Here is a 20228-nt window from a genome sequence, read left to right as displayed (position 1 = left end):
TTTTCTTATTCTCCTTTTCAGGCTAAATTCCCATCTGGAACAGAGAGGCTCACCGCATCTACTTATTTGCCTGGGCTTCTAAGACCCATGCGAGAGGGAGATCAAGGTGGGGCAAGCGGCTGCCTGTGGCCCAACATATATGGTGCAAACTCCTTGTCTCGGAGTTTTATTGCCTTTCTATGTAAACAAAGGAATACAGCTTCTTTCTCGCCTCTATTTTCTTAACTGCAAATTTCTTTCTTTATCTCTCTCTATATCTTTAAATAAATCCTTATCTCCTTCTATATCACTCAATAAATAAATCCCTCCTCACCAATGCGATCACACCTTGGATACCCTGGATCCAGCCGGGGCTGGACCCCCACAGTTACCTTATCATTGTGTTTAATGATGCCCCATCATGGAACAACAGACTGGTTCCAAATAGGAAAAGGAGTACATCAAGTCTGTGTATTGTCACCCTGCTTATTTAACTTATATGCGGAGTACATCATGGGAAATGCTGGACTGGAAGAAACACAAGCTGGAATCAAGATTGCCGGGAGAAATGTCAATAAACTCAGATATGCAGATGATACCACAGTTGTGGCAGAAAGTGAAGAGGAACCAAAAAGCCTCTTGATGAAAGTGAAAGAGGAGAGGGAAAAAGTTGGCTTAAAGCTCAACATTCAGAAAACGAAGATCATGGCATCTGGTCCCATCACTTCATGGGAAATAGATGGGGAAACAGTGGAAACAGTGTCTGACTTTATTTTTTGGGGGCTCCAAAACCACTGCAGATGGTGATTGCAGCCATGAAATTAAAAGATGCTTACTCCTTGGAAGAAAAGTTATGACCAACCTAGAAAGCATATTCAAAAGCAGAGACATTACTTTGCCAACTTAGGTACGTCTAGTCAAGGCTATGGTTTTCCTGTGGTCATGTATGGATGTGAGAGTTGGACTGTGAAGAAGGCAGAGCGCCGAAGAATTGATGCATTTGAACTATGGTGTTGGAGAAGACTCTTGAGAGTCCCTTGGATGCAAGGAGATCCAACCAGTCCATTCTGAAGGAGATCAGCCCTGGGATTTCTTTGGAAGGAATGATGCTAAAGCTGAAACTCCAGTACTTCGGCCACCTGATGCAAACAGTTGACTCACTGGAAAAGATTCTATTGCTGGGAGGGACTGGGGGCAGGAGGAGAAGGGGACGACCGAGGATGAGATGGCTGCATGGCATCACGGACTTGATGGATGTGAGTCTGAGTGACTCTGGGAATTGGTGATGGACAGGGAGTCCTGGTGTGCTGTGATTCATGGGGTCGCAAAGAGTCAGACACGACTGAGAGACTGAACAGAAATGAACTGAACTGAACTGAATGATGCCCCAGGAGCTTCTGATGCCTCCCCTCTAAGCATCTCTCTCTCCCTTCTTTTCTCTTCTCTCCCTTCCTTCTGGGCTCTAGACTGGGGAGCGGAGATTTAGACATTCTAGAACTTTCTGAATGACATGGAGGTGGGTCACTGTGTGGAATAAATGTCTCTTATTGGCTCCAGCACCTTGTTAAAGGAAATGATTGACTAAAACAGAGACTAGGATCAGCTGGGTAGCAAAGTGGGGTAGGGAGGAAATGCATAGCAACAACAGACTTACCTGAAGTCAAGCGAGACCCCACTGTGTGCTCGAGACAGGGCCCTGGGGTGCAGCCTGGATGAGCAGCTGAGGGTCCTACAGGCACCAAGTGGGGAGCAGGGGAGCAGGTGCCCCAGGGCCACACACGGGTCTGCACCTCTCTCCCTTCTGGCTCTTACCTGGGTTCTCAGAATTTGCAAAGACTGACTTCTCTGAGACGTTCTCATAGACGGAGCCCACTTGCCTCCTCCCTCCACCCTCCATCCCCACTAGATTCCGGAGTCAACTAGAATATGACTGGATTTAAGGGGCAGATAGCACACTTGGAACAGAAAGGAGGAAAAGAAGGAGAGATTCTTTGCAATCCTCTTCAAAACCCGGGATACGGGAAATTTTTCCTCATTGACTGGAATAGGAAGCAACTGGAACTCATTCAGCGCAGGTTGGAGTGTAAAATACAACAGCATTGGAAACTTGGTGGATTATAATAAAGTTAATCCTCTACCTCTCCTATGTCCAGGCTCTTCTGCTCCTACATATTCACCAAAGAGAAATAAGAACAGATATACATGTGCTTAACAGCTTCACTTGTCACAGCCCCTCACTGGCAACAATACCACTGTTTAAAACAGGAGAAGGGGATAGCGAAAATGATCCGAAATCTTGAAATCAAAATGGAATCACAGATAAATAGCCTAGAGACAAGGACTGAGAAGATGCAAGAAAGGTTTAACAAGGACCTAGAAGAAATAAAAAAGAGTCGAGATATAATGAATAACACAATAAATGAGATCAGAAACACTCTGGAAGCAACAAATAGCAGAATAAAGGAGGCAGAAGATAGGATTAGTGAAATAGAAGATAGAATGGTAGAAATAAATGAATCAGAGAGGAAATAAGAAAAACGAATTAAAAGAAATGAGGACAATCTCAGAGACCTCCAGGATGATATGAAACGCTCCAACATTCGAATTATAGGAGTCCCAGAAGAAGAAGACAAAAAGAAAGACCATGAGAAAATCCTTGAGGAGATAATAGTTGAAAACTTCCTTAAAATGGGGAAGGAAATAATCACCCAAGTCCAAGAAACACAGAGAGTTCCAAATAGGATAAACCCAAGGTGAAACACTCCAAGACACATATTAATCAAATTAACAAAGATCAAACACAAAGAACAAATATTAAAAGCAGCAAGGGAAAAACAACAAAAAACACACAAGGGGATTCCCATAAGGATAACAGCTGACCTTTCAATAGAAACTCTTCAGGCCAGGAGGGAATGGCAAGACATACTTAAAGTGATGAAAGACAATAACCTACAGCCCAGATTACTGTATCCAGCAAGGATCTCATTCAAATACGAAGGAGAAATCAAAAGCTTTGCAGACAAGCAAAAGCTGAGAGAATTCAGCATCACCAAACCAGCTCTCCAACAAATTCTAAAGGATATTCTCTAGACAGGAAACACAAAAGGGTGTATAAACCCGAACCCAAAACAATAAAGTAAATGGTAACGGGATCATACTTATCAATAATTACCTTAAACGTAAATGGGTTGAATGCCCCAACCAAAAGACAAAGACTGGCTGAATGGATACAAAACAAGACCCCTCTATATGCTGCTTACAAGAGACCCACCTCAAAACAAGGGATACATACAGACTGAAAGTGAAGGGCTGGAAAAGATATACCATGCAAATAGAAACCAAAAGAAAGCAGGAGTGGCAATACTCATATCCGATAAAATAGACTTTAAAACAAAGGCTGTGAAAAGAGACAAAGAAGGCCACTACATAATGATCAAAGGATCAATCCAAGAAGAAGATATAAAAATTATAAATATATATGCACCCAATATAGGAGCACTGCAATATGTAAGACAAATGCTAACAAGTATGAAAGGGGAAATCAACAATAACACAATAATAGTGGGAGACTTTAATACCCCACTCACACCTATGGACAGATCAACTAAACAGAAAATCAACAAAGAAATGCAAACTTTAAATGATACATTAGACCAGTTAGACCTAATTGGTATTTATAGGACATTTCACCCCAAAACAATGAATTTCACCTTTTTTCAAGTGCTCACGGAACCTTCTCCAGGATAGATCACATCCTGGGCCATAAATCTAAACTTGATAAATTCAAAAAAATCGAAATCATTCCAAGCATCTTTTCTGACCATAATGCATTAAGATTAGATCTCAATTACAGGAGAAAAACTATTAAAAATTCCAACATATGGAGGTTGAACAACACACTTCTGAATAACCAACAAATCATAGACGAAATCAAAAAAGAAATCAAAATATGCATAGAAACTAATGAAAATGAAAACACAACAACCCAAAACCTGTGGGACACTATAAAAGCAGGGCTAAGAGGAAAGTTCATAGCAATACAGGCATACCTCAAGAAACAAGAAAAAAGTCAAATAAATAACCTAACTCTACATCTAAAGCAACTAGAAAAGGAAGAATTGGAGAACCCCAGAGTTAGTAGAAGGAAAGAAATCTTAAAAATTAGGGCAGAAATAAATGCAAAAGAAACAAAAGAGACCATAGCAAAAATCAACAAAGCCAAAAGCTGGTTCTTTGAAAGGATAAATAAAATTGACAAACCATTAGCCAGACTCATCAAGAAGCAAAGAGAGAAAAATCAAATCAATAAAATTAGAAATGAAAATGGAGAGATCACAACAGACAACACAGAAGTACAAAGGATCATAAGAGACTACTATCAGCAGTTATATGCCAATAAAATGGACAACCTGGAAGAAATGGACAAATTCCTAGAAAAATACAATTTTCCAAAACTGAACCAGGAAGAAATAGAAAATCTTAACAGACCCATCACAAGCACGGAAATTGAAACTGTAATCAGAAATCTTCCAGCAAACAAAAGCCCAGGTCCAGATGGCTTCACAGCTGAATTCTACCAAAAATTTTGAGAAGAGCTAACACCTATCCTACTCAAACTCTTCCAGAAAATTGCAGAGGAAGGTAAACTTCCAAACTCATCCTATGAGGTCACCATCACCCTAATACCAAAACCTGACAAAGACGACACAAGAAAAGAAAACTACAGGCCAATATCACTGATGAACATAGATGCAGAAATCCTCAACAAAATTCTAGCAATCAGAATCCAATAACACATTAAAAAGATCATACACCATGACCAAGTGGGCTTTATCCCAGGGATGCAAGGATTCTTCAATATCCGCAAATCAATCAATGTAATTCACCACATTTACAAATTGAAAAATAAAAACCATATGATTATCTCAATAGATGCAGAGAAGGCCTTTGACAAAATTCAACATCCATTTATGATAAAAACTCTCCAGAAAGCAGGAATAGAAGGAACATACCTCAACATAATAAAAGCTATCTATGACAAACCCACAGCAAACGTTATCCTCAATGGTGAAAAATTGAAAGCATTTCCCTAAAGTCAGGAATAAGACAAGGGTGCCCACTTTCACCGCTACTATTCAACATAGTTTTGGAAGTTTTGGCCGTAGCAATCAGAGCAGAAAAAGAAATAAAAGGAATTCAAATTGGAAAAGAAGAAGTAAAACTTTCACTGTTTGCAGATGACATGATCCTCTACATAGAAAACCCTAAAGACTCCACCAGAAAATTACTAGAGCTAATCAATGAATATAGCAAAGTTGCAGGATATAAAATCAACACACAGAAATCCCTTGCATTCCTATACACTAATAATGAGAAAGTAGAAAAAGAAATTAAGGAAACAATTCCATTCTCCATTGCAACAAAAAGAATAAAATACTTAGGAATATATCTACCTAAAGAAACTAAAGACCTATACATAGAAAACTATAAAACACTGGTGAAAGAAATCAAAGAGGACACTAATAGATGGAGAAATATACAATGTTCATGGATCAGAAGAATCAATATAGTGAAAATGAGTAAACTACCCAAAGCAATTTACAAATTCAACACAATCCCTATTAAGCTACCAGCCATATTTTTCACAGAACTAGAACAAATAATTTCAAGATTTGTATGGAAACACAAAAACCTAGAATAGCCAAAGCAATCTTGAGAAAGAAGAATGGAACTGGAGGAATCAACTTGCCTGACTTCAGGCTCTACGACAAAGCCACAGTCATCAAGACAGTATGGTACTGGCACAAAGACAGAAATATAGATCAATGGAACAAAATAGAAAGCCCAGAGATAAATCCACACACATATGGACACCTTATCTTTGACAAAGGAGGCAAGAATATACAATGGAGTAAAGATAATCTCTTTAACAAGTGGTGCTGGGAAAACTGGTCAACCATTTGTAAAAGAATGAAACTAGATCACTTTCTAACACCATACACAAAAATAAACTCAAAATGGATTAAAGATCTAAATGTAAGACCAGAAACTATAAAACTCCTAGAGGAGAATATAGGCAAAACACTCTCCGACATAAATCACAGCAGGATCCTCTATGATCCACCTCCCAGAATACTGGAAATAAAAGCAAAAATAAACAAATGGGATCTAATTAAAATTAAAAGCTTCTGCACAACAAAGGAAAATATAAGCAAAGTGAAAAGACAGCCTTCTGAATGGGAGAAAATAATAGCAAATGAAGCAACTGACAAACAACTAATCTCAAAAATATACAAGCAACTTATGCAGGTCAATCCCAGAAAAAATAAACGACCCAATCAAAAAATGGGCCAAAGAACTAAATAGACATTTCTCCAAAGAAGACATACGGATGGCTAACAAACACATGAAAAGATGCTCAACATCACTCATTATTAGAGAAATGCAAATCAAAACCACAATGAGGTACCACTTCACACCAGTCAGAATGGCTGCGATCCAAAAATATGCAAGCAATAAATGCTGGAGAGGGTGTGGAGAAAAGGGAACCCTCCTACACTGTTGGTGGGAATGCAAACTAGTACAGCCACTTTGGAGAACAGTGTGGAGATTCCTTAAAAAATTGCAAATAGAACTACCTTATGACCCAGCAATCCCACTTCTGGGCATACACACTGAGGAAACCAGAATTGAAAGAGACACATGTACCCCAATGTTCATCGCAGCACTGTTTATAATAGCCAGGACATGGAAACAACCTAGATGTCCATCAGCAGATGAATGGATAAGAAAGCTGTGGTACATATACACAATGGAGTATTACTCAGCTGTTAAAAAGAAAACATTTGAATCAGTTTTGATGAGATGGATGAAACTGGAGCCGATTATACAGAGTGAAGTAAGCCAGAAAGAAAAACACCAATACAGTATACTAACACATATATATGGAATTTAGAAAGATGGCAATGACGACCCTGTATGCAAGACAGCAAAAGAGACACAGATGTGTATAACGGACTTTTGGACTCAGAGGGAGAGGGAGAGGGAGATGGTGGGATGATTTGGGAGAATGGCATTGTAACATGTATACTATCATGTGAGAATCGAATCGCCAGTCTATGTCCGACGCAGGATACAGCATGCTTGGGGCTGGTGCACGGTGATGACCAAGAGAGATGTTATGGGGAGGGAGGTGGGAGGGGGGTTCATGTTTGGGAACGCATGTACACCCGTGGTGGACTCATGTCAATGTATGGCGAAACCAATACAGTATTGTAAAGTAAAATAAAGTAAAAAAATAAAATAAAAAAATAAAATAAAACAGGAGAAGGGGACAGTGAATGCTCTTTCAAACCCTTGGGCTATAGCCCACCAAGCTCCTCTGCCTGTGGATTTATCCAGGCAAGAGTATTGGTACAGGTTGCCATTCTCTCCACCAGGGGATCTTCCCAACCCCGAGATCCAACCCATGTCTCCTGGGTCTCCTGCATTGGCAGGCAGATGCTTTACTACTGAGCCACCTGGGAATCGCCTGCTATGGACTAGCCCTCAGCAAGAAAATGGGACTGAGGATAAAGGCAAGGTCTTCAGTGAACCTCACCATTGAGCACAAGAGCCAGACACAAGTGAGCACACACTGGGAGCATTCTGATCACAGAAAATCCAGAAATGGGTCAGAAAAGCAATGGCTTACAAGGGGCACCAGATGGGAGGGACCCGAAGGAGTCATCTGGGTGCTGGGAATGTCTTGGAACTTGACCTGGATGGTGGTCATACAGCTGTTTACACCTTAAAAACTCATCCAGCAGACTAGGGTCTGTGTGTTTACATGGACCCTACCTCAATAAAGTACTGTTTAAAAAACACCACAGGCCATGTGCATTGGCACAGTGCATGAGAATCCACCTCACCATGCAGAGAATGCAGGTTTGATCCTTGGTCCTGGAAGACTCCACATACAGTGGAGGAACTAAGTCCATGTGCCACGATTGCTATGCCATGTTCTAGAGGCCACTTGCTGTAAATACTGAATCCCACACCCCTACAGCCTGGCTCAGCAATGAGAAACCTTACATGGCTAAGCCACCTACTTGGTGCAACTAGAGAAAGCCAGTGCAAAGCAACGAAGAATAAGCACAGACAAAGGAAAATAAAACAAGTAAGTGAACTTTTAAAAATTTAGAAACCACCCCAAAACTCTCAGAGCCCAGGGAGAAACAGGGGCAGCTCGAGGTCAAGCGGACATGCACTTTGACATCTCCAGGTGATTTGGAAGTCAGCCACAGTGAGTCCAGCCCAAAAAGGAGAGCCCAGGTACATCTGCCCCAGCCCTGTAGGGAGGGCCTACTGAAAACCCAAAGGCCAGTGGCTTTTGGATGAATAAGGGCCGTAAGGAGGTGTCTCCAAGACCCAGTGGCTGTCGCAGCTGACCTCAGCACCCTGGCGTCACTGTGTGAGCAGTCACTGAGACCCTTGCCCAGGACCTGGCTTGGGGTTAGAGGCAGCCCTCGAGCTCCGTTACTTAGAGTCCAGACACTTGTCTGAGGTTCTCTGTTCTCTGCACTGTAGACCATGGGATCTGTTCTAAATGTGTTGACCACCTCACCCTCTCAAAAAGCCAGAACCTGAAAGTGTGGATGAGGACAAGGAGAAAGGAGGCCTTTTGTGCTGCTGGTGGGATGTTAAATGGTGAGGCTGTGATGGGAAACACAGTGTACGTGCTTGACCCTAAGATACTTGTATTAAGCTTCTGATTACTAAAGCATCCATTTCAAAAACACTCATCTTTCGTAAACATGGTGCCAGTGTGTGACAGCTTCTAGAAGCCGCCACACTTGCCCCACCCATCAAATTCTCCTTTCTAGGAAATCCTGGGCAACCTAGAAAACTGTTTGAGTGACCCCACATGTCACTTCCTGCCTCCTGGTTGCTGCATAATCACGCTACCTTTCATTTCAATTCAGTCGCTCAGTCGTGCCCGACTCTTTGTGACCCCATGAATCACTGCATGCCAGGCCTCCGTGTCCATCTCCAACTCCCGGAATTCAGTCAAAGTCACGTCCATTGAGTTGGTTATGCCATCCAGCCATCTCATCCTCTGTCATCCCCTTTTCCTCCTACACTACCTTTGGACCCGAATAAAAGCCGAACCCCAACCTGTGCTCTCACCCTCTCCTTCCCACTGGCCACTGTGCTATGTGGCCCTTAGGACTTGAGAGTAATAATCCTCATTTTTTTCAAAGCTACCTGATAGTTGTTGCTGAGCTGTGTCTTGAAGTCATGATAAGGACCACAGAGGCCCATCAGGCCACAGTACTACCTCCAGCTGGGCTGTCTTTCGGGATCTCATGAGTAGTAAAGGCCCACGTGAGTGCCCCCGGTGTTCCTGAACAGAGAGCATCACTGTGCATAGTCTGAGACCGACCCTACAAAACAGTACAGATGTTCCTTTAACAACTAAACACAGAATTATCATCTGGTCCAGCAATTCCACATCTGGGTCAGATGGGAAAGAATCTGTCTGCAATGCAGGACACCTGGGTTTGATCCCTGGGTCAGAAAGATCCCCTGGAGAAGATCATGGCAACCCACTCCAGTACTCTTGCCAGGAGAATCCCATGGACAGAAGAGTCTGGCAGGCTACAGACCATAGGGTCGCAAAAAGTCAGACACAACCAAAGCAACTTACCACTGCCAGCAATTCCATGTCTGGCTATATACCCTAAAGAACTGAAAGCAGAGGCTTGATGAGAGATGTGTACACGCATGTACCTGGTATAATTTACAATAGCCAAAAGATAGAGGCAACACGCGTGTCCATCAGCGGATGGCTAGATAAACAAAATGAGGTCTATACATACAATGCAATATCGTTCAGCCCTAAAAAGGAAGTGAATTCTGCCTCAAGTTACAACATGAATGTTGGGGAATGAAGAAATTTTCCTCTACCCTTCTAGGTTCTTCTGGCTGGTCTAAGATCAGATTGACATGAGACATAATAAAAGGAAAACAATCTAACAAAGGTATAGTAACACTTGCACACATAGGAGAGACCCAGGGGAACTACCCACGAAAATGGTCAAAACCATCACTTTAAATATCACCTTCAGTTAAAATCACAAGAGGACGTTGAGGGCAATGGTTTGGGACTTCAAAGATGAGGAAGGCTACTCACAGAAAAGTCAGTGTTTGGTATGTCGTGTTTGCTGGGTGCAGAGTGGACTCTGATCTCCACACCTCGCTGTGTTCTTTTGTAAATATCACTGCTCGCAGCTCTATTTCTACAACAGGTCCTTTGTCTGCATTCTTTGCTGCAGTTGTTCAGTTCCGTCGCTCATTCTTATCTGACTGTTTGCAACCCCGTGATGAGGAGGAGGTAAAAGAAAAGCTGTGAGTCTTCAGTTTCTTGAGAAGAATCCTCCTAAATGAATACTAGTGCCAAAGTGACACATTTAGGGGTGGCAACTTTTGCTCCCCCATACTCTCTAAGTTTCGGTCTTTCCTCATCAGTGTGATGTAGCTAATCACAGGCCTCCTTTGATATGATTGTTGTGAGCACTGAGTGAGCTGAGGCTTGGAGGGCACTTAGTCTGACTACAACTCACCAAACTCAGTCCCAGTTGTCTGATTTGGAATCTCTAAGAGCAAAAACTTCCCTTTAATCTTCCTTGAAAGGGACTGTACCAGATCATCCCAACTGCATGGATGACCATCAAGCTCTTGAACCTTGGATATATGTCTCAGGACTGAAGAAGACCCCACATGGCACCTGGTCCTGTCCAAGTGATGCAGACTTCAGAATCAAAGTTAGCAGGAAGAGCAGTAGATGACGTTCAGGTAGGCTGCTTTTGCCCGAGAGAACGGATCAAGTCTTCACACTTTAACTAACATGACACCCTTTCTCTTTCTTTTCCTTTCTTTTTCTCTGCCACTGACTAGGAAAGATAAAGCCCCACCCTGTAGCCCCCTATACATTGCTAAAGAAAGGAATCTTTCAACTGAATGTATCATCAGAATTTCCAATCCATCCGTCACTATCTAGATCAGATTTACCTCCACTCAGTATGACTCATCCACGCACAGTAAAACCAACCTACTGACACAGGGTTATGATGAAGGAAAGCGCAGCATTTATTGCAGGTACCAAGCAAGGAGCCCAGGCAGCTTAAAAACCCAGATTCCACAATGAGTTTCAGGGAAATGGTCTTAAACATAGGGTGAGGGAGAGGGTGAGGGGTGTGTGATCAGCCCATGGATGTCTTCTGATTGGTTGGTGGTGAGGTAATCGGGAGCCAATATCATCAAGCTTCTGGGTTTTATGACCATGTGAGCTCCATACAGTGAACATCTTCCACGTGGTAGGGATTTCTATATCTGTAAAACAGCACCACGAATTTGGTTCAGAATACTGTCTATAGCTCTTGAGGAGTCAAATAAAGCCAGGAATGGCCATGGAAAGGCTATACTATGCCCTTCGATGTGTATGGTCTCATAAACTCACACAACGACCTGTGGGGCGGCTGGTCATGCTCATCTCACAGGTAAAGAGACTAAGGCTGGGAGAGGTGAAGTTGCTCGTCTAAGATTCCCCAGCCGATGAAAATGGCAGAGCTGGGGATCTGAGCTGGATTCAGTTTGATTCCAGGTTCTTTCTAGAAGCCCAGGGCCTCTTCACCAGGGGGATGACAGAGAGTGACAGAGACAAGAAACCTACTAGTCCAGGAGCCTGAGTGGGTGTCCCAGACAGAGACAGCGACACAAGAAGGCCAGACTGGGGCAGCCAGAGGTGTGAACCCAGAAGCACCTGGAGACGAGACTGGCTGCACCTTGGGTTCACACAGCAGGACCCACACAGGGGACGGGGCCCCACATCCAGCCCCTGGGGACGAGTGCTGGGTGGAGGCTGACCTGGAAGCCAATGAGGGACACATGCACGCCGCCCTTGATGGAGATGGCGTTGACTTGGTCGAAGGGCAAACGGTGTGCATAATCCAGGAAGATGCTGTTGTTCACCATCACCTGTTGAGATGAGCGCACATGGCAGGAGGGCGTCCAGGACCAGGTGGGAGCACACTTGTGCCACTGGGACCCCTGCCTCCAGACGTTCAGACCTGCATCTAGTTCTTACATCAATCCCCTGTAGCTCAGGGAAACAGCCTGCAGAGCTGTGCCAGTTGCAGGAACATGCTCGGGACCTGAAGTGCATTGAAGGGCAACCTCCACCTGACTCTAGTCCTTGGCTTCTTCGTTCTTCTGGTGTGTGTTTATCACAGTGGGTCTGTCTTTCTAGTCTCAGCTCTCCTGTCGTGTTCTTGAAATATACATGCAAATGTCCATGGGGAGCAGAGAAGAAGTGATGTCAGGTTGTGTGATGAGGGGGTGGGGACATTCATGTTCACACAGAGAAAAAGGACACAGATGTACTCAGCTCCCCTCCCATCTCCCCAAGCCCAGAGACACCGCTCTGCTTGCAAAACCAATGTGCAATGCCAGTCAGAACTAAGTCTTTAATAACACCTGGATAAATGCAGCAACAAGGTAACAGGAAAACACATATTCCCAGGGACCTGGAGTGGAAGAAGGGCTGCTGCTGCTACTGCTGCTAAGTCGCTTCAGTCGTGTCCAACTCTGTGTGACCCCACAGACGGCAGCCCACTGGGCTCCGCCATCCCTGGGATTCTCCAGGCAAGAACACTGGAGTGGGTTGCCATTTCCTTCTCCAATGCATGAAAGTGAAAAGTGAAAGTGAAGTTGCTCAGTCGTGTCTGACTCAGCGACCCCATGGACTGCAGCCTACCAGGCTCCTCCATCCATGGGAGTTTACAGGCAAGAGTACTGGAGTGGGATGCCATTGCCTTCTCCGGAAGAAGGGCTACAACAGAGAAATGGAAATAACTTGGACTGAAGGACCCAGGAGGCCAAAAAGCATCACGGTGACTTCTCCAGTGCTTACTTCCAGAGTAAAAGAAGCAACATGTGCGCCTGTACATGCAGGGGAACGTGTGTAAGGAGACTGCGGCCTTACAAGGAAATAGTCCTCTTCTCTGTAAAAGTGTTGCTCACATGACTATTTAAAGGCTGCTTGCAGCACCTTATGGGGCTGGGGAACAGACAGCTGAAGAGAGGAGAGTTCCCACTCACCTTGAACGAGGACCTGTCTACATCGAAACAGATCTCAAATTCACTCCCCTTCTGGAAGGGCATCAGCATCTTCTTCTCCTCTGGCCCCCAGTATCCTAGGTGCTTCGTGTTGCAGACCACATACCCACCCTCTTCAAACCGAGGGTTGAAGTGGAAGGCAATTTCATGGTCGTGGTAGCCCATCTGAAAGTTTACTTCGAACCTAGGTCAAGGAAAATCAGACAGTATCCTGGCTTACTGCCAAGGGTGGAAACAGGAGGTGCTCACTCTTACTGGTATCGTCTGGGAGCCTGCATACAACCTGCGTGGCTGGTTGGTACCCATCCCTAGTCTCGTCCCATCACTTTGGTTCATCGAATTTGCACTGTGTGTTTTGTGCAGTTACCACATTTTGCCCTTACCGTGTGGTTTTCTAAAAGTAAGGAGGAAATGGGTAAAGAAACTTGTGTCCAAGTTGGAAGTAGAGGAATGTGCCTAGAAGTAAGAGTCTTTGGGGCCAAGTGGTGGCTCCCTGGAGGTCAGCCTGTGTCTGCTGAGTTGGGAAAGAGGACAAATGGAAAGAACAAGTGCATTGATGGGACACCTACAGAGATGGTGTCTAAAGGGGAGACCCAGAAAAAACCCTAGGTCTCTGGGCATGGGGACCTCAGAGTGTGTGTCTGTCCCTCTTCAGAGGGTGTCGTGTGCCCACCTGACCTGAGAGAGGTCAGCAGGCCTGGACCCTGACCCCAGATCTGCCCCGTTTGTCATCTGCAGTGACTGAGGACCATGCTATCCTCACACTGCCCCATGCAGAAAAGGGGTGACTGCCTTCCTTCAGGGAGGACAACTGAAACGGCCCAAGGGCACCCCTAAATAAGTATCTCTTGTTCCCATCTCACCTCAGAGGAAGCCCCTCACCATCTCCATCTCTTTTGGATATAGCTGAAACTACCAGGTGAGGAGGGAAGACCAAAGGAGCTTCCAAGGGGCCTAGCTCACCAAAGGGATGCAAGAAGTCCTTGTTTTGCTTTTTCCCAGAGGAGCTCATGCCTGTCCCCTAACCAAGGTCTAGCCTGAATTATCCAATGAGCATCTCTCTCCCAACATCTTGCCTGAACTCAGCGCCAGTGTTCTTCCCAGTCTGCTTCTCGGGGTCACTCAGGCTCCCAGCTAACACACAGCAGTCAGACGGCACTTCTGGCTCCCATGCCATCCCCACAGGACCAGGCTCCGCTCCACACCCGTGGGCAGCCCTCCGTGGACATTCTCCCAGCAGAGTGCTCTGTGTGCTTGTTTACCTGGGGTTTCTTTTGGCCTCATGGCTCCAGCTCTGGGTCATTGTATACGAAGTTCAGTCCCAGACTCCACCTCTGGGCTGGCCTGCTTCCCTCCCTAGACCATGAGCCTCCATTCCCCCCTCTCTGGGGAGTCTGGTTTATGGGGCCCTGGATGCTACAGGTAGGTAGTAGGGGGCAAGGAGCATTGTTGGCAGGCCGGGCCCTTTCCATCCCCTGAACTGGGTGTGGGCAGCTTGGAGGATACTGGGTGGACCATCCTGAGCTGACAGCACCCTGGTTCACTCAGGGGTGAGGCCGAGAGAGACAATTCCCAGTACCTTTTTCCACCTGTGGAAGGAACATGCCCTATGACGGTGACCTTGTGTCCATCCTGGAGACCCCCTTCGATCTTCCCAGTGAAAGGAACAGGCTGTGGAGAGGAGACACTGGTCAGTCGGTGTGCTTCCTTCTCTCCATCCTCTCCAGCCCTGGCTGGGGCTGGCCTGGGTGTGGGGCAGCAGCCTAGGGACCAAGTGCAGCCACGAACAGGACAGAAGGAGCCTCAGTCCACCGACCTTCCAGCCCTGGAGCGAGGAAGTGACACAGATATTCTGAGGTTGGGAGAAGGAGCCCCTCAGGCTCTAAGAGGATGTGACAAGGTCAGATTGGCAGCTCACAAAGGAGGAAGTGGCGAGTACACAGCCCTGAGATGGGAAGGAACCAGGGGAGAGAGGGGGGTGGCTGGACCCCAAGCCAAGCTGCTAGTAAAGACCCGAGTCCTGGCTGGGGACTCAGGGGTCCACCATGGACCAAAGAGACCCAGCCACCTGTTCTCGAGGATAAACCTTCTGCTCACCTGAGCAGGCCAAAATGTCATCCTCCCCCTCCTGACCACCCCACCCAGAGAACAGTGGTGACCTTGACCCTTGCCCCTCCACAGCCTCAGAAAGTGCCTCTTTCCTAGGTGTTCTCGGCAGCCAGGGGCAGCCCTCTCTTCTGCTCCTGCTCGCGGGCTCCCATCCTTCCTCCAGGCCCCAGGAAGCCTCCCAAGTCCTCACTGGCATCTCCACGCTTCCTGGGCCCCATCACTTTGTCATGTTCTCTTTCCTGAGCCTCTTTAAAGCACCCAGGCTTACGGTGAAGATGTTTCATGTTAGAGCCAGGCATCCTTCAGGTTGGAATCCTAATTCTGCTGCTCATTAACTGAGTGGCCTTCAGAAGCTTATTTAACTTCTCTTTGCCTCAGTTTCTTCATCCATGAAATGAGAACAAGTCCCAGCTTCCAGGTGACATTGATGATTAGTGAGAAAATGTATGTGGGGAGAGACTGGAGCATCCTTTCAGAATGCTTTCTATCTAACGTGGTTGTACAAACTGCCTTCAGTACAGCTCTGTCTCCAAGTGAATTTTCACATTTTCACACTGTTGAAGTATTTTCTACCTTCTCCTCTAAGTAATATTTTATAAGGACTAAATGCTTACAGGAACCAGGCAGGTGATTTGCATAGCTGAACCAGCCAGGTAGGGGACAATCAGGAGACTGCAGCAAAGTAGCCATCATCTTCCTTATCTAAAGAGCAATGTCCACTCAGCTGTAACCTGATTACCTTTCAGGCCCAGTGTTGTCCGAGCTTCCAAGACTTTAGGAGAAGACAGAAATCTGAGATTTTTCTTCTGTAAAACTTTCCAATTTGGGGGGGGGGGGGGAAATGTTTTGAAAAGGATTGTAGTAGGTTCCCTTTGCTATAAGAGATATATAATGAAATATTTACACTGAACTGATATATCTAAATTTGCTTCAAAACAATCCAGGGGTGGAAAGAAAAGTAGAACTGGGAGAGATAAAGCAGATAGTTCAAGAGTTGAAACTGAGTGACTGGTATGTGCTGTTTATGATACTAATATCTCTATATTATACTTTCTCTTTGGCAATGAGTTAAAACAAACGGTCTACAGGCCAAACAAACAAAAAAAATGCACACCAGCTCAATTCAGTCCTAGTCCCTGTCCTTTGGTTGTAGGACCACTCAGAATCCAGGGAAGCCCCTCCGAGCCAAGTGTGCACAGCTGGCCCTGGGAGATAACCAGTGATGCCAGAACCCCATTCAGACAGACTGTGCTCCTGGACCTTGGGCAGAGGTGTCTTTTGCAGCCCACAGTTCTGGTCTGAATTCTGCCATTAAAAACTTTGGTGACATTAAGCAAATCACAACGTCTCTGCATCTCTGAGTTCTTTCTGTCAAAATCCATGTCAGTGATTTTGGAGAAGTAGAATCAGCCTACCACAGGCTGACTAGCATGGTGCTCTTGCCTGAATCCCCTCATTTGTTGGAGTTAGAAATCCCCCTAAGAGCCTTTCTCACCATCAGCAGAGACAAGGCTTAAAACGTACCCACCTGGCAGCATGGGCTCCTCCCTCAAGCACATTCACACTAAGGCATAGAGTGGTAGGAGGGGTCCTCAGGGCTCAGAAGGAAGGCAGGACGGAGGAAGCCCTGTGTGGATCATGGGGGCGGGCAGTACAGGTTAATCTTAAGGAATGATTCCCCCCAAAAAAACTTCATGAGATTTTAATGTCTTAAATGGTGCCCTCACATTCTGAAACACAAGATGATTTCAAATTGAGTATAATCCAAAGACAAGATTACTCATTACTGCGTTCTAATAGCAAAGAATTGGAAATGAATCCAGAAGTCCACCAGGAAGACAATGGTGAAATTAATTATGGTATTTCCACACAACAGATTCTAGGGAGAGTTAACAAGAAAAATGGAAGAAGGGACCACTTGGAGAACTGATAAGTAATATTGCCCTCTGTATTATTTTTCAAATGAGTAGGAGTGGCTATATACATATATTTACTTATTATAAATAAAACTTTTCTGGAAAGATTCAAAGAAACTGCTAGTATTTATTGACTCCAAGAAGGTTATGGTAGACAGTAGTTACACCCTCTTCCTTCTCCCACCAAAAATGTCAACATTATAATACCTAGAAGTTGTGAATATGTTACTTTATGCAGCAAAAGGGACTTTGCAGGTATCATTAAGAATCTTGAGACTGTGGGGGTGGGGGTTATCTGGAATATCTGCATGGGCCCAATCGTCACAGGGTCTGCAAAGAGGGAGGCAGAGGAGGAGAGTCGGCTGTAGGAGACGTGACAGCAGAAGCAAGAAGCTGCGGCTTTAGAGAAGGAGGCAAGTGGAGAGTTCCCTGGGGTCCAGCAGTGGTTAAGTATCTGCCTCCAATGCAGCCATTGAGAGTTAGATCCCTGGTTGTGGAACTAAGATCCCACATGGGCCACAGCTAGAGAGCCCACGGGCCAAAATGAAGGTGCCTTGTGCCGCAATTGAGACCAGTCCAAAAAAAAAAAAAAAAAATCACAGGAGGAGGAAGGGGCCACAAGCCAAGGCAAGCAGACAGACTCTGGAAGTTGGAAAAAACAAGGACACATTCTCCCCTGAAGGCTCCAGAAGAAACAGCTTTGCTGATAATTGATTCTAGATTTCTAACCTCAGAACTGTAAGGAAATACATTTGTATGGTTTAAGTGGTGTGGCCAAAGGCCCCTCTGTGCGTGTGTGTGTGTGTGTGATCTTAGCAGTAAGAGCAGCACAGGCCTTTGCTTCCAATGACCCAGCAAGATGGGTTTTTATGTTGGATTTATAGCCTCACAGATTACACTGGCCTCCTAACGCCCTGTGCTGGCAGCTCTGATGTCACCAAGTCTCGTGACCTGTCTACAGTTGGGCTTTTGAATCCACGGAGTAGAGATTAAAAACATGTCATTAGAATAATAAAATGGCTGAACCTGGAAGCAGCTCCGGGTCCCCCATCTGATGGAGAACAAGACCCAGGCGACAGATCCTGACTCAGACCACTGTGGAGGCACCCACTAGGCAGCCCAGCTTCCTCTAGCCCCACCGGGAGCCCTCACTAGACGGGCTGAAGGGCATCGGTCATTGCATGGAGCACACAGGCCACGCCAGGGCTCCTGGGGAGGTGGGCTTGAGTGGGGACCAAGCAGCTCCCCAGCACCTGATGCCTCATGCAACCTTCCCCACAAAGGGCTCCGTCAGCCCACCTGCCCAGCCTCTCAGGAACCTGAGCCCAGGAGAGGCTCATACTGCAGGGCCAGGCCAGGACGCAGTAAGCTCAGAAAGTTCCTGGGACCCAGGCTGACACCTGCCTGCCTCCTCCTCCCCCAGGGCGCTCTCTGTGGACACCCTCTTCCCCCAGGTTGGGGGAAATCAAGACACCTCCCTCCTCAGCTCTTATTACCTGGGAACCTTACAAGTGGCCTCCACCTCTGTGAGCCTCAGTAATACATATATGTTGTGGAGATGATAAGGGTTTAAACCAGCTGTCCCAGTCTTTCTGACACCAGGGACTAGTTTCACGGGAGACAATTTTTTCCAAGGCTGGGAAGATGTAAGCAATGCAGAGTGGCTGTAAATACGGATGGAGCGTCACTAGCTCATGAGCTGCTCACCTCCTGCTGTGCAGCCCACTGCCTACCGGGCCATGCACAAACACCAGTCCATGCCTGGAGGTGGGGACCGCTGGTTTAAACAAGGCTGCCTATGACAAGACCTCCACATAGGGGGTAAAAGTGCCCAGAAGAGAGCCCTTTGCACCCCATAGTGTAGGGGAACTCTGCTCCCTCCTCCTGGGACAGTCTTTCTCAAACACCCTTGACCTGCCTTGCCTAGTTCTCTCAACCGTCAGATGCCAGAAATCTGTTCTGGAAGCCTTTTGTCCTGCGCCTAGACGCCTAACAATTCTAAACACTTTCAGAGCCCCCAACAGTGGGCCAGACACCTTTCAAACTCTCTCAACGTGCTACCTTGCTTAATCCTTACCCGATCTCTGGGTGGTGACTTGATTATTCCCATTAGACCCAAGCAGAACCTGAGGCCCAGAGAGGTAAAGTAACTTGCTTGAGGTCATCCAGCTAGTAAATGGCTGAACCCAGGGAGGTCATCTTCCAAGTAAGTGCCCTGAAGTGCCATGCTCCATTATTATCCTCCCCAGAAGACGTTTACCTTCCTTCATGTTAAAAAAAAGAAAAGTGGAAATTCACTTTTCTATTTATTACTTAGACTCTTCTTCCCCCACTGAGCACACAGAACAGGAGAGAGATCAGGAGGAAGCTCAGGAAACATTTGTCCCACGCACAAATCCTGGTGCCCCTCGGCCTTGAGTGGCACCGAGGAGATGGGCACAGGCAGGAGTGAGGGCAGGGCTGCCCTGGCTGGTGTGTCTGCCCTTCGTCTGTTCTCTTTGGAACGAGGCCTCCCTCAGCCTCATGTCACCCCTGCAGGAGCTGGTTCCTCAGAGCCCCAGAGCTACGTCCCCCTGGTTGAGGCCTCCCCCAGCCCTGGAACTCACTGGGTTTATGTAGGGTTCCTGGGTCTCCCTCAAGGCCCGTTCTTCATTGCCTATGTGACCACTCTCGCTTTGCATGCTGTCCAGGTAGACCTCTGCAACAGGAATGACTCACCAAGATACAGAATTCAATGCAGTTTACTTGTTATGCAATGGGGAGGAGCCAGGAGCAGGAGAAAGTCAGTTTAGAGGAAGGAGAAAGGAGGGAGGAAGACGGAGGACAGAAGTGTGTGCTCCTCTCCACGGCCTTCTCCCCTCTGCTCTCCTCCTCCCCTCCACCCCAAGTCAGAACAGTTCATGTGGGCTCAGACATTCTCACCACGTGCACAGCTTCTGGAAGACACTGCCCCTGAGCGTGTGGCTGTGTCATGTCCAGACAACAGTGTGTGTGATGGGGCGCTGCCTGGGCATGGGGTGGCAGTGCTGCAGGAAGGCCTAGTTAAACCCATTTTGCAGGCCGGGA

At 46.1% G+C, this 20228-nt stretch overlaps 1 protein-coding gene across 2 annotated transcripts; it reads right to left on the bottom strand.

The window, feature by feature from the left end:
* Positions 1-11085: 11085 nt before the first annotated feature.
* Positions 11086-19873, bottom strand: LOC101118202 (galectin-9-like). Of its 2 annotated transcripts, none has more exons than XM_042255453.1 (5): positions 19769-19873; positions 14717-14808; positions 13120-13321; positions 11783-11997; positions 11086-11352 (listed from the first exon to the last, which is right to left on the bottom strand). In XM_042255453.1, the coding sequence occupies exons 1-4, from the start codon at positions 19841-19843 to the stop codon at positions 11812-11814; spliced, it is 555 nt and encodes a 184-aa protein (XP_042111387.1). In that variant the 5' UTR covers positions 19844-19873; the 3' UTR covers positions 11086-11352; positions 11783-11811. The 2 variants fall into 2 exon arrangements, with proteins under 2 accessions (XP_042111387.1, XP_027831286.1); XM_027975485.2 differs by having other exon boundaries at positions 11887-11997.
* Positions 19874-20228: the final 355 nt, after the last annotated feature.

This window comes from Ovis aries, chromosome 11, assembly GCF_016772045.2.
Source record: "Ovis aries strain OAR_USU_Benz2616 breed Rambouillet chromosome 11, ARS-UI_Ramb_v3.0, whole genome shotgun sequence".
Lineage (NCBI taxonomy): Eukaryota > Metazoa > Chordata > Mammalia > Artiodactyla > Bovidae > Ovis > Ovis aries.
This window is presented reverse-complemented; position numbering and strand designations above follow the sequence as displayed.